The sequence below is a fragment of the Syngnathus scovelli genome, chromosome 13 (assembly GCF_024217435.2).
Source record: "Syngnathus scovelli strain Florida chromosome 13, RoL_Ssco_1.2, whole genome shotgun sequence".
In the NCBI taxonomy this organism is placed as follows: domain Eukaryota; kingdom Metazoa; phylum Chordata; class Actinopteri; order Syngnathiformes; family Syngnathidae; genus Syngnathus; species Syngnathus scovelli.
The window spans coordinates 5,922,982-5,935,878 of record NC_090859.1 but is presented as its reverse complement, the minus strand read 5'-3'; the positions used below and the strand labels follow the sequence as shown (position 1 = coordinate 5,935,878).

The window sequence follows — 12,897 nt, the reverse complement described above, 5'->3', positions numbered from 1 at the left end:
ATATAACGCAATGGCCTATTACTCCTGTTCTGTCATTTATTTCACCTTCTTTCAAGACGTTGGTTGTAGTAGTTGCGCGCATCTCATTGTGAAATTGGTACCCTGCCCACATGCGGTGACGTCAATCGCAAGCCCTTTATTACGTTACCAAGTGACAAGGTTTGGAATAAAAACTAATCTGCGTTGATTATACATTATCTCTGTAACTTAATAAAGATCGCTTATTACAACGGATATTCAATAGGTTAAAGGATGCTAAAGTAACAAATGTGCTCTATGAATTTGCTAGCGCTGGCTATAATCAATTGATTAGTGTGCAGTTACTATAGCAACCACAAAACAAGGTGCCGGAAGGGAGAACATGTCAGCAAAAACCAAAGAAAGAGAAATGGGGGGAACGAGTGACAGTTCTTCCCTCAAGGGCAAACAGAGCAATGCAGAAGAACCGTCTGCTACCTCCACTTCCGCTACTCTCCTTGGAACGTCCAAAGAAGAGAACACCATCCCAGAGGCGGTAGACGACTTTATAAGGAACTTCCTCCAGAAAATCGGGATGGGTCGGACTCTGGACAGTTTTGAGGTAGAGTGGTATAGCTCAGCTCACAAACTCCTGACAGAGCCATTGTTGACGGCTCCTCCACCACCGGGGGTCCTTGTCTTTTCTGATGCCCTCACGCACAAGCAGCTCCTTCAGTCTGAACTGCTGAAGGTCTACAGAGAGACCGACCAGTTCAAACAGCAAGTGCTGTCTGCAGGGGACAGCCTAGTAAGGCTGCAGAGGGACAGAGATCTGCATCGGCTGCATTGCCAGAAACTGGTTGCCGACAAAAGCCGTCTGATTGAGGATATTAAAAGCCTGAAGAAACGCCTGGCAGCCTATGAGCCAGCGCTGAGACAGCTGGATGACAAATACGAGGTAGCCATGAGGCAGAAGATGCTTCTCAATATAGAAGGTGAACGAATACAGAACAACTTGAATGCCAGTCTGAATCTGGACAAAATCCAAACAAAGACAGAGAGAAAGGTTAAAAAGAATACAGCCCAATTGCGAAGCACCGCCAGACACCCAAAGGACACAGAATTTCCTGTGTGTAGCAGGCCAGTGAACCTTCACCGCCCTCAGGGAAATTCTGGTGAACAGAAAAGGACATTCAGTTTGTTCTATTCCATCAAAGCCCACACTCTTCCCATAAGCTGCATCAGCCTCCATCCAGATAGAAAAATCCTCGCAAGTGCCAGTGACGACTGCAGTTGGAGATTGTGGGCACTGCCAGTCAGCAGGGAAAAGGTACAGTCATAAAATATCTGCCTGTGTACATAGATCAGGAGCATAGCCTCTCAAACACCAAGTACTACCCTCGCTCCTAAAATTCTTAAAATAAAAACATAAAAATACTCTCATAGCGTCACTACTATAATGACCAAATTACAAGTGGCCCAAGTGTTTGTTTGTTATCATCCTGAAAAGTATATTTAATATTATTATAAGACACTGTAATTTTACGCAGTTTAAATATCAACTCTAGATCATAATAAAACTTTACAGTGCTTAAATTACTTTGTTAAAATATACAATATCGTGCATAAAAGTAAAATAAAAATGGTCAATTCTATGATTCTGTCGTATACCAGTAGAGAGGGCCCCTGTAACAAATAATGGTACACATTGAGAATCACAAATCTATACAATAGCACCAAATGCAATGCAAAACACGTGTAAGGAAAGGTGCGTTTGCCATCCTCATTGAAATACATCACATTGGGTGTTTTATTTTCCTTTTAAGGCATTTGATTTTATTTAAAAAAAAGTTTGTTGGTGGTGAATCTGCCAAACCCAAATTATGCAAGGTGAGGGACTGTTTTTGCCACAGACACCTCATCATTCATTCTCACAATGACATGTATGGGCAATTTATAGTCTATGACCTCGGACCTGTAAGGCAGACGTGCTAATCACTATTCTAAAATGCTGCCTTGTATCGCTTATAAGTTTATAAGTTTTTGAAAAAATAAAATAAAAATAAGCCAGTTCAACGGCAGGGGATTCAGATTAGCAGAAACACACAGAATGTAGGACCTCTGAAGACTTTGAGACTACAAATTGTTGCTTCCGCTCTGCATTTCCATTAAAGAAATTTTTACAAGAGAAATTATAGAAAAAAACTGATATACAGTAATCCCTCGATTTTCGCTGGGGTTACGTTCCGAAAAGAATCCGTGATAGGCGAAATCCTTGAAGTAGAAACCTTTATTTTTTTACCATTATTATACATACAAAACTTGTTTTCAGGCCCAAGCAAAGAGAAGTACATGCTTTCTTACAAATAACTCCAGTAAAATAATAATTTTAATCATCAATACGAAGTATGTACTATATAGTTGGACAATTGTGACTCACGCGTATTACTGACTGCCGCTGCTGCCTGAATCCGCTCTGTAGTGTCTTTTTCTTCTGAAGCCATAACACCATGCACTGCGAAAAAAAAACATGGAGCAGCGAGGCCGAGAAAGGTGAATGAACCGTGATATAGCGAGGGATTACTGCATAGTATCACGTAAATTCAGAACTTACTTTCATTGATTAGTTTACTATTTCATGATATTTTGTGTCATCAGGTGGGCCAGATGGTCCTGACAGGTGAAGGACACACCAATTGGCTGTCCAGCTGCAGTTTTCATCCAGAAGGAACTAAACTGGCAACAACCAGCGGAGATACTACCGTTAGTTCACATTCACTTCTCCTCTTTAAGGATCATAACCCCCACTAAAATGATCTTTATATTGGATTCAGGATTTCTGTAAAAAGTACTTGCCATTTTTATTTTTCAGCCTTTATATTTGTGGTTTGCCATTCACAATTAGTGAAGTAGTCCGATTTTTTTTAAAGGAAATGTCCTCTTTTATTTATTAAAAATTATTTTCTTTTTTTTTTTTTATCAGACTAAGCTACGTCTAACCCTTTTGTGCTTTCTTCACCTTGACAGCTTAACTTTTACATTTTTCTTCCTGCAGGTAAAGCTCTGGGATTTATTATCTGGGCGTTGTGTGTTGACATTCTCCGGTCATAGCCAACCCACCTGGGCGTGCTCCTTCCACTCATGTGGTCACTTCCTGGTGTCCTGTTCCTCTGATAGAACTGCCAAACTGTGGGATCTGAACAGCCAGCGATGCCGGCTAACAATGCGTCGCCACACAGCCTCGGTCAACAGCGTCTGCTTCCAGTCCTTCTCCAACACTATCCTCACTTCCTCGGCCGATAAAACTCTCACCATGTGGGATATCAGGCTTGGTGTGTGCACCGCATCCTTTGTTGGACACCAGCATCCTTGCAACCATGCTACCATAGGCCTCGATGAGGAAGTCATTGCTTCCTGTGACACCTACGGTATCGTCAACCTGTGGGACATCAGGAGGCCCACCGCGGCTCTCCGCACTATAGATGCAGGGCCCCTGAGTGCCAATCAAGTGGCGTTCAGTCCATCAAGGAAGATGCTGGCAATTGCGAGCAGTGACAGTTTGCTCAGACTGGTAGATGTGGATTCCTGCAAGGTCAGCAGTCTATCAGGACAAAGGGACAGTGTGCAAAGTGTCACCTTTGACCACATGGGTAAGACTGTTATGTCTGCAGGGAGTAATGGGCTCATTAATGTTTGGATGTAGACCACATTAGAATACTGAAATGTTGATTTCTTTTTGCGAGTTAAAAATTGCTAAAATGTTAGTTATTTAAATGGACTCAAGTAGGACTTTGGAAAGTATAGTAGACAAGATCCAGTGAATTTGGGGATTAATAAAATACATATTTATGTATTTTAATAAAATAAACAAATACATGTTTATGTATGTATTTTGTTCCAAAAATTATCTTTCTTAAGGACTGCAGTGATGCCAGGAATGTGCATTCAATAGCTCTGTTATACGTAAATAGGTATGTGTGCATGGATGCAAAGTGCAGAGTAAAATTTGTAAAATAAATAAATGGACAAGTTAAAAGGCTTTATTCACTTGGATTTGAGAATACATTTGGGTTAGAAGAGCTTTCAGAGCTTCAGTTAGTAGTGCTTGGTGTGGTTTACTGTAACAAAAATGGTACAAAACCTCTGCGCTTCAATGCAATACAACTTGCATCATATCTAACATTGAAAAAAATAAAACATCATGCTTACTTGACCGATATAAAAAACTACAAAAACGTCATTTGTTTAAAAAAAATACATGCAAAGACACTTTTTGGTGTCCGAGCAGAGTATATATATCTGTAGACCACAGGTTCCTTGTGTCTCTGAATATTAATGAAGCTCGATTTCATGAATCATTCTGTTGATTCATCTAAACACCCTTTTGACATCAGCTTCAAGTTTTGTGTATAAGAGTAATTGCAGCCATTTGCATTGATAGAAGCATACAAAAATTAGCATATTAATACTGTGCTGTAAAATGATATATTTGAAACCCGCATAACACACCAAAGGACTTAAAAAAAGTATTTAGCGAACAATTATTTTCTTACTTCCTCTTACATTTATGTATGTATTTTGTTCCAAAAATTATCTTTCTTAAGGACTGCAGTGATGCCAGGAATGTGCATTCAATAGCTCTGTTATACGTAAATAGGTATGTGTGCATGGATGCAAAGTGCAGAGTAAAATTTGTAAAATAAATAAATGGACAAGTTAAAAGGCTTTATTCACTTGGATTTGAGAATACATTTGGGTTAGAAGAGCTTTCAGAGCTTCAGTTAGTAGTGCTTGGTGTGGTTTACTGTAACAAAAATGGTACAAAACCTCTGCGCTTCAATGCAATACAACTTGCATCATATCTAACATTGAAAAAAATAAAACATCATGCTTACTTGACCGATATAAAAAACTACAAAAACGTCATTTGTTTAAAAAAAATACATGCAAAGACACTTTTTGGTGTCCGAGCAGAGTATATATATCTGTAGACCACAGGTTCCTTGTGTCTCTGAATATTAATGAAGCTCGATTTCATGAATCATTCTGTTGATTCATCTAAACACCCTTTTGACATCAGCTTCAAGTTTTGTGTATAAGAGTAATTGCAGCCATTTGCATTGATAGAAGCATACAAAAATTAGCATATTAATACTGTGCTGTAAAATGATATATTTGAAACCCGCATAACACACCAAAGGACTTAAAAAAAGTATTTAGCGAACAATTATTTTCTTACTTCCTCTTACAGTACACTGAAATAATTCAGCGTACACAATAGTAAAAGCTAAATTGGAAAATCCTAATAATCCATTTGCAGACCTCATGATTTTTGTCACTTGTTTGCCAAAGGCAAACAAGGCCTTAATACATTATTGATATAGTGTACTTGTAAATTTGCTGATCTGCATTACACTTCAATCTGGACCACAAATTGAAATACATTTCAACATCTGTTCCTTTTGGCAATAACTCTTCAAAACAGTACCGTACTGTGCTAAACAAACACTAGAAACACCAGTGGAAAAAGCTTCATGGATGCTGACACTGACTAGAATCTCCATCTGACATTGTTTCCATATTTAACGGAAATCCTGCTGATGGCACGTCAGCAGATGATGAAGAGTAGCGTCCTTCATCTATATCCTTTTCTTCCTCATGTTTTTCTCTTGGTTCCTCCAACAGCAGCTTAAGGCGACTGAGGTGATGCAGAGCCCTGGGGGTGGAAACTGTGGTTTTAAATTAATTGGTTAAATTATTGGTTAAATTACAGTGGTTAGAATACTGCATCCTTAATAATAGTTCCATACAATGTGTACCAGCTCACTCATTTTCTGGAAAGGATGAATTAACATTTAGATTTATGTTCCGCTTGAAACTTTTTTTTTTTTAAATTCCATGGTTGTGACAATATAAAAACAAAGCAGCATGATATTCTAAGTTAGTCTGAACTAGGTCATAGTGGTACACATGGCTAAAAGCAAAAGGTCAGTGGTTGCTAAATTGCTAAGATACTATTTAGCAAGCTGTGGCCGCAGATTGTGATAGAAATGAAAGGTGTATTCAGACCAGAAAAGTCCTTTAGTCCGCTTGTTTGGTCCGGACCAAAAAGCGTTCTTAATTTTTTTTGTTTGGTGTGGTTCCTATTCAGACTGTACATTTTACAAGCGAAGTATATTTTCTAAACACAACCACGCTTGTGATGATCTGTGCTCCCATTGGACAGCAATGACCAGGGCGGCACACAGAGACAGACCGGGAAATGGAAGAAAACATGCAAGTCCTACGTGCTGCATTCCTGCTCTGCATATTTGTGCTGTTGGTTCGGATCTACACTGTTTGTATTCAGACCGGAAGCGAACCGCACTAGAGTTTGTTTGGAAGCGAACCGAGACCACTTGAAAAAGTGGGTCTCGGTCCGTTTCTTTAATCCGCACCAGGATTTGTTGATTCCACCTCCGGCCCTCCCTGTGTGGCGTTGTTTTTTTGTATTTTTTTTAAGTTTGGTTTCTCTGATCAATCTATGTGGGAGGGCATATGATTGACATATTTAGTTACAGTACCTTTGTAGTGATGTTGCACCAGATAAAGCCTGCTCTGCTTCACTTTCAGGCCTCTGCAATACAAATAGACCAGAGAATAGAGAGTGGTTAGAGAAAAGAAGCCAGTGATTGTCCCATTAGGGGATCACATCAAATGAACAAAACACACCATCCAATCACAATTTTATCACCAGCACAATCTCGTGAATTCAGTAGTCAGCACAAGAGCTATATTTGAAAGTGTACTAATTGCTACATTTGAGTGACACTCACTGGAGTATTAATTCATTAATTCATGAAGGCATCATACAAACAGTTGTGTCAAATGTTTTGAGGTTTTACAGCACATACAAAATGCAATAACATATTCGTCAGTTGACAACTATCTGTGTCAAACAAAATTAGCGTTCATGGGGACATTTTTTTGAGGTATGAACTACCAAACCTCTCTTTGGGGCACAACACAATTTTTTGGGGGGGATCTCATTAGATTATGCAAGTGGTGTTATTGTATGGGTGCAAATATAATTTTTGTATCAAAATGATCGTTTTAATGGTATACTGGTTTGCTATTATCTTAAGCGCCTGTCCACGAATTCAAGAGGGTAGAATCTTAATCAACCAGCACAAATGTGTGTATTAGCAATATTTTAACATGGGTGTCTATGGAAAAAAAATATCTTCATTTTTACGCAGTTTTACTTGGGTTTGAGGTTTACTGGTTTAAAGGTCAATGAAAGGGTGCTTTATCTGTATGCAATTTGAGCATTTTTGGTCTTTATGGGGAGAGCAGACAAATTACATACTGATTGAGTTCCTTTACTGCAGGTCCGCCCAACTGGTGGATACTGTTGTCGGTGAAGCTCCACCTCCACAGCCTGTAGTCTAAACATCATTTGCTTCAGAGCCTCCAATGGACCAGGCTGCTGAGAGATGGTGCTATCGTGACTGCAATCCTGAGTCAAGAGGAAAGAGAGAAGTGTGTACACATGCTGAGCCGTGATTGGTTGTGACCTGAGACCTGGCAACTGTGATGTCATTTTCAGTCGACAGCAGTTGGGAAAATGGGTGCCCCGAGATGGATAATAACAGGTGGATTTGGGCTGTGTAATTAATATTCCACCAACAAATCATTAATCAACACTGTGTTTTGACCGGTTGGACTGCACAGAACATATTATTACAAAGACATTTTTTGGGTTAAAGTTAAAAAGTTAAAGTCCCAATGATTGTCACACACACAACTGGGTGCGGTGAAATTTGTCTCTGCATTTAACCCATCCCCGAAGGGAGCAGTGGGCAGCAGCGGTGCTGCGCCCGGGAATCATTTGGTGATCTAACCCCCCAATTCCAACCGTCAATGCTGAGTGCCAAGCAGGGAGGCAATGGGTCCCATTTTTATAGTCTTTGGTATGACCCGGCCAGGGTTTGAACCCACAACCATCCAGTCTTAGGGTGGACACTCTACCACTAGGTCACTGAGCTGGTTGACTTCCCCTTTAAATGTTTTCATTTATACACATCAATTAATTAAGAAACCACTCACAGTCCAGTTTATGAGGTATGTTTTGTGATTAAAATTCTTTCTAAATTTTGAAAGTGTCTTAAATATTGTTCCAAAGGGTTTTTAATTTTTCATTACATTTCATGAACTACACTATAGTGTGGTACTCCAACCAAGACTCTTTAGTCTATTATGTTTAATTTACTCCAACCACTCAAAGTGACTCAACGTGTCAGCCCTACCTTCTTGGTTTCCACTGACAGAGTCCTAGTATTGACCTCTGCTGCGCCTTTTGAGTGTCTGCATCATTATTAAACAATTAGAGATAGAGATTAGGATTGCAATCCGTTGTTAAACAAAAAAGTAAATAATGTTTGCAATCTTACATAGGGAGCGGCGGGGAAGTCGAGCAGCGCTTCTTTTCCTCACTATTCAATTCTATATAATCAAATAAACATGCATATGAAAATGAGTAAACATTAAGCTCATAGTCTGATGATTTGCTTCTTCAGGATACTGCATGTAATGAGAACCAACACTAAGCCTACCTGAATCTGCAAGACTTTCTGCGCCTCCAAAACGCTGTGATAGTGAGTTCAGCACTTCATCCGCTTTCTGGATTAGTGACTCTAGCCTGTTATCTGACAAAAGGAGAATAGAACATAAACAGGAGTCAACACAGACAGTGTGTCCTTTAAGCGTCACTAAATCACTTTCTATTATTTACCTCTCACAAGAGATTCTGTGACGTCTGAGCTTTTTCTTTCTGAAGCGATCCAAGATATCTGTTCAGCAAACTGAAGCCTCAGATCTTTTAGACTCAGCTGGGTGACACCCAGATTTGTTTCCCCATACAAAAAGACATTATTTTTTGTTTAATTTCTAAACGTCCAAGCTTAATTCATAAAATTATTTATTTTATTATTATTAATTTTCCACACACGTGCGTGTGCCAAATAAGTAGAGAAATATCCCATCAATGCCCGTGCACAGACATATGACAGATCCCCGAGCACTCCAAGAAATATAACATAATATAATATCAGGTATTTTGAAACACGAAGCAGTTGATCAGGAAAAGGCATTTTGAGCTTGTACCTGATGAGCTGTCTTGCCAGGATTATCCTCTGTATCTGCTAACCAAGAGGATGTTCTGGTTATTGATGCTAGTGGTAGAACAAAAAAGGACAAGCTCTGTCATTATTAGGTAAGGTTCTCCCTTGCCACGACAAAAGAAAAAGAAATAAGAATGGTTGGAAATGGATTGGAGAGACTGAATGATGCCATACCAAGCTTGTCACAAAGGTCGACATCTGATGGGAGTCGTGGCTCAGTAAGGTCACAATCTTGGATCCAGTCAGACACACTGCTGATCCCAGTGTGGCCCAGATCTGCCTTATTTCCGCTGTACCTGCATTGTAAACGGGACGGCGAAGACAGCAGTAGCTGCTCTGCCCTTGTTCCTCTGTGTGCACACTAACAGATAAAGACAGGCTTAAATTAGAGTATGCTCCTAAAATAGAGTTAAAGACTCAAAGATAATAGTGACAGGAAATTACCGTTAAGCATCTGACAAAAGGGACATCTTGTTTCAAAGTGGAAACTTTGGGTTCTCCCTTACATCTGGTGGATGATATATATCGGTCAAGATCCCAAATGATACACGTAATGTAATAACAAGGACAAGCGTGCAAACCTGCAGCTGCTGCAATTCCTGCTTAAGTATGGGTGGGATATGTTCTGTTCTGTATGTTCCCCTGTTCTGTGCCCTGCATTAGATGACACATAGGCCTGAGCGGCCACAGACTGAGACAAGTGACCTGATCCAGCAAACAAACAAGGAGAGGAACACACCTGAGGTTAGAACGCAAAATATCACTGTGATTAAATCACCAATTTAGTTTGACGATCCAGTCAAAGTTTCACACATATCACAATGTAAGTGGTGGAATATGTTTTTAAAAACCTTGGATGAAGGCAGTTGTGTGGGTGACAGGCATGGAACCATCACGAGGAATGGACAGCAGTTCGTCTGTTGTCATCGAAAGTCTGTCGCGGTTGTCGCGGTGACGGAGGGAACTGACAGGGAGGGTAAGATACGCCACCTCTCTGTCTGTTAAACGTTCCCTGAGAACTACAAGTCGAAACACAAAACATGAAGCATCTTAGAGGAAAACCCATCCATTCAATTTTATCCACTCCAAGATGTTGTAGAAAGTCTTCCAAGAAGAGTGGTTGTTCTTATGACTGTAAAGATAGGACCACTCAATGTGACCTAATTTTATTTCCAGGAAGTGGAAAAGTCAAGTCTCCCGAAAGTCAAGTCTCCCGATTGTCTCTACACTCAGCAAATACACAACAATCTAGCATTTACCTACCAGATTTGTTTCTGGGTGTGCTCATTCGAGGTCTTCTTGGGTTGGACAATGGACTCTGCGGCAAAATCAGCCTTTCCGATGACTCAATGTTTTGACTTCTGTCAAAGTCTGCAATGTAGGCTTCCAATGCTGCAGAGGCTGAGTCATATTCCTTTGGAAATTAAAAGTTGAACAATTAATGAAAAACAATGAACAATTCCCTTTTTAACCCATCTTTTTTTTCTTATGAATGTACAAATGTTATTTAAATCACTTATAGCAGTGCATTTGCTCGTGCCTTCAAGTGGCTGGCAACCAGTTTAAGGTTCACCTCAACTCTCGCCCAAAGTCATCTGGGGTAGGCCTCACCTTACCCGAATAAGAATAAACAGAATAGAAAATGTATGTTTGGATTGCTTGCAATATACCTCGTGCATGAAAATGTGTCCTGGTGCTTGTTTAGGATTGGCTCCCACCTCCTCTGTCATTGGTGCCTCTCTTTACTGATACGACCTAACAAACAATGCTAAGTGAGCTGGCCTGGCACTCATCTAGATAACTGAATGCAAGAAACACCCTCCACCTAGCTATGATTTAACGTGAACAGTCTGTCAAGTAGTTGACCAAAATATTCAAACTGTGTTGATTGTGCTCATAGACAGTATGCTTATTGAAATACGCTTGCTTTAAAAGTTTGATATTGTTTTGCTATGCCTTTGTTCTATAGTGCAGTGGTTACCAAACACAGGGTCATGGGACGGGGCATGTAAATCCACAAGTTTGTAAAAATAAGAAAATAAAGACATGTTTGGAAAGTTTTGCAATGAGAAAAAGGGCCAGTAAGTATTCAACACAAGAGCCTCTGCCCAAGAAAACAAAGCCCCCGCCCCTTCCTTTTCTTTGTCCTTATTCTTTAGGCCACGAAGGAGTGTGATGTTTTTGTTTGTTTCTTTCAGAATATTGTTTGGAGACTATAAACTGACTCGGGTTCAGACTAGTACTGTACTCGCTTTGTTATGGCCTTTGGTTAAGAGTTGATTGTATTTTGTTTGTATTTAATTGTTTTGGTATTGTTTGATACACAAGCCACTGGTTCACGGCTATTCCAATTTTAATTCCTAGTCGTCATCTCAATGCGAGTTCCTTTTTGACTCCACAACTTTTTAAAATAACACATCACAACACATGTAGGTGTTCTACATGGGGTGTCAAACTCATTTTTTTCACGGGCCGCATTGTAGTCATAGCTTCTTTTTCGGAGGGCCATTATGACTGTCAACCTAAATAAATGAGCACCTGATATTATATACAGTAAAAACTACAAAACAAACTGACAAATAACTCATTTTCAAATCAGATGAGTAAAAACTGGTCAAATATTTAAGAGTGAAGACAATTTGCAATTCTAGTAATGACACACGAATTTGATGCACAATTTGCCTTTGCGGGCCACATAAAATGATGTGGCGGGCCATACCTGGCCCCCGGGCCTTGAGTTTGACACATGTGCTACATGGTCTAAAACATTTTGCCATTGCCATTACTCTGGTGATGAATGGCTGTCTTTAGATGTATTATGTCATGAAAGTTGATTTAAAAAAAAAAAAAAAGTCATGTTTGAGTTCCAGAAACGTATTTTACCTTATCTCTGTAACTGAATGTTGTGTTGAACTCGGATGAAAATAGGCTGCTCCTAAAGTGGCCAGAACTTGACAGCAGTGTTGTCACTGTTGACTCTGGAGAAACCATGTCACTCAAGGGGCTGGTAGACTCCATGCTGACAAAAAAAAAAATCCAAGGTTAAAATTTATAAATGATTGAAACAAAGACAGGGCGGTACGGTGATTAACTGGTTAGAATGTCCGCCTCATAGTGGAGATCGACGTCGTGAGTTCAAACTGCGTAGGCCACATAACAAAATACTAAAAACGTGCATAGTTCTCTAATCTCATTTGATAGCTCCAAATGACCAATTTGTAACTGCTGTGCTAACCAAGTGAGACTGTGGTGACAGCGATGTTGCATTAAAATATTAGGGAACCCGTTGTAAATGCTAACGCGTTGAGCGCTGCATTTGAAATAATGACAATGACTGGTACTGTCCCCGGCCGTCCAATTTGAAGTGTTTATTTTGTTTAGAATTTGTTCAACCGTTTACCGCACAAAAACGAACTTTAGAGTAGATGTTTTGCTAATGATCGTTTAGCTAACACCGACGAACTGGTAAAACTTGCATAGATTATTGAAACGAATAATAGAATGGCGTTCAGTTAAAAGTTACATTTAATTACATTACTAACTGAGTTAACAATCAAACTTACATTAAGTTGTATTTGGCGTGCTAACTTTTTGAACAACAACAGAAAAAAAAAACAAAAAAACAACAACCGCCTACTTCCTGCTGCTCCGAGCAGACTCCGCCACACACGTTCAAGGCTCCCGGGTGAGGCTGGTCCAGAATCAGATTAACTAGTGACGTATCCCATTGGCTCAGTGTCTCGTCATTTCCAACCCCTTGCCCCATCCGTTGGGTAGA

The 12,897-nt window shown here is 39.8% G+C and overlaps 2 protein-coding genes across 5 annotated transcripts; one reads left to right on the top strand and one right to left on the bottom strand.

The window, feature by feature from the left end:
• Window positions 1-89: 89 nt before the first annotated feature.
• Window positions 90-3,848, top strand: LOC125979207 (sperm-associated antigen 16 protein). Its single transcript, XM_049737205.2, has 3 exons — window positions 90-1,288; window positions 2,617-2,721; window positions 3,014-3,848. The coding sequence occupies exons 1-3, from the start codon at window positions 362-364 to the stop codon at window positions 3,659-3,661; spliced, it is 1,680 nt and encodes a 559-aa protein (XP_049593162.1). The 5' UTR covers window positions 90-361; the 3' UTR covers window positions 3,662-3,848.
• Window positions 3,849-4,662: 814 nt separating this feature from the next.
• Window positions 4,663-12,897, bottom strand: c13h18orf54 (chromosome 13 C18orf54 homolog). Of its 4 annotated transcripts, none has more exons than XM_049737207.2 (15): window positions 12,757-12,897; window positions 12,003-12,138; window positions 10,383-10,533; window positions 9,971-10,138; window positions 9,701-9,824; window positions 9,564-9,627; window positions 9,294-9,480; window positions 9,103-9,170; window positions 8,732-8,828; window positions 8,553-8,645; window positions 8,391-8,442; window positions 8,247-8,304; window positions 7,307-7,456; window positions 6,522-6,574; window positions 4,663-5,674 (listed from the first exon to the last, which is right to left on the bottom strand). In XM_049737207.2, the coding sequence occupies exons 2-15, from the start codon at window positions 12,135-12,137 to the stop codon at window positions 5,491-5,493; spliced, it is 1,584 nt and encodes a 527-aa protein (XP_049593164.1). In that variant the 5' UTR covers window position 12,138; window positions 12,757-12,897; the 3' UTR covers window positions 4,663-5,490. The 4 variants fall into 4 exon arrangements, with proteins under 4 accessions (XP_049593164.1, XP_049593163.1, XP_049593165.1 ...); XM_049737206.2 differs by having other exon boundaries at window positions 12,683-12,844; XM_049737208.2 differs by having other exon boundaries at window positions 8,732-8,801; window positions 12,683-12,844.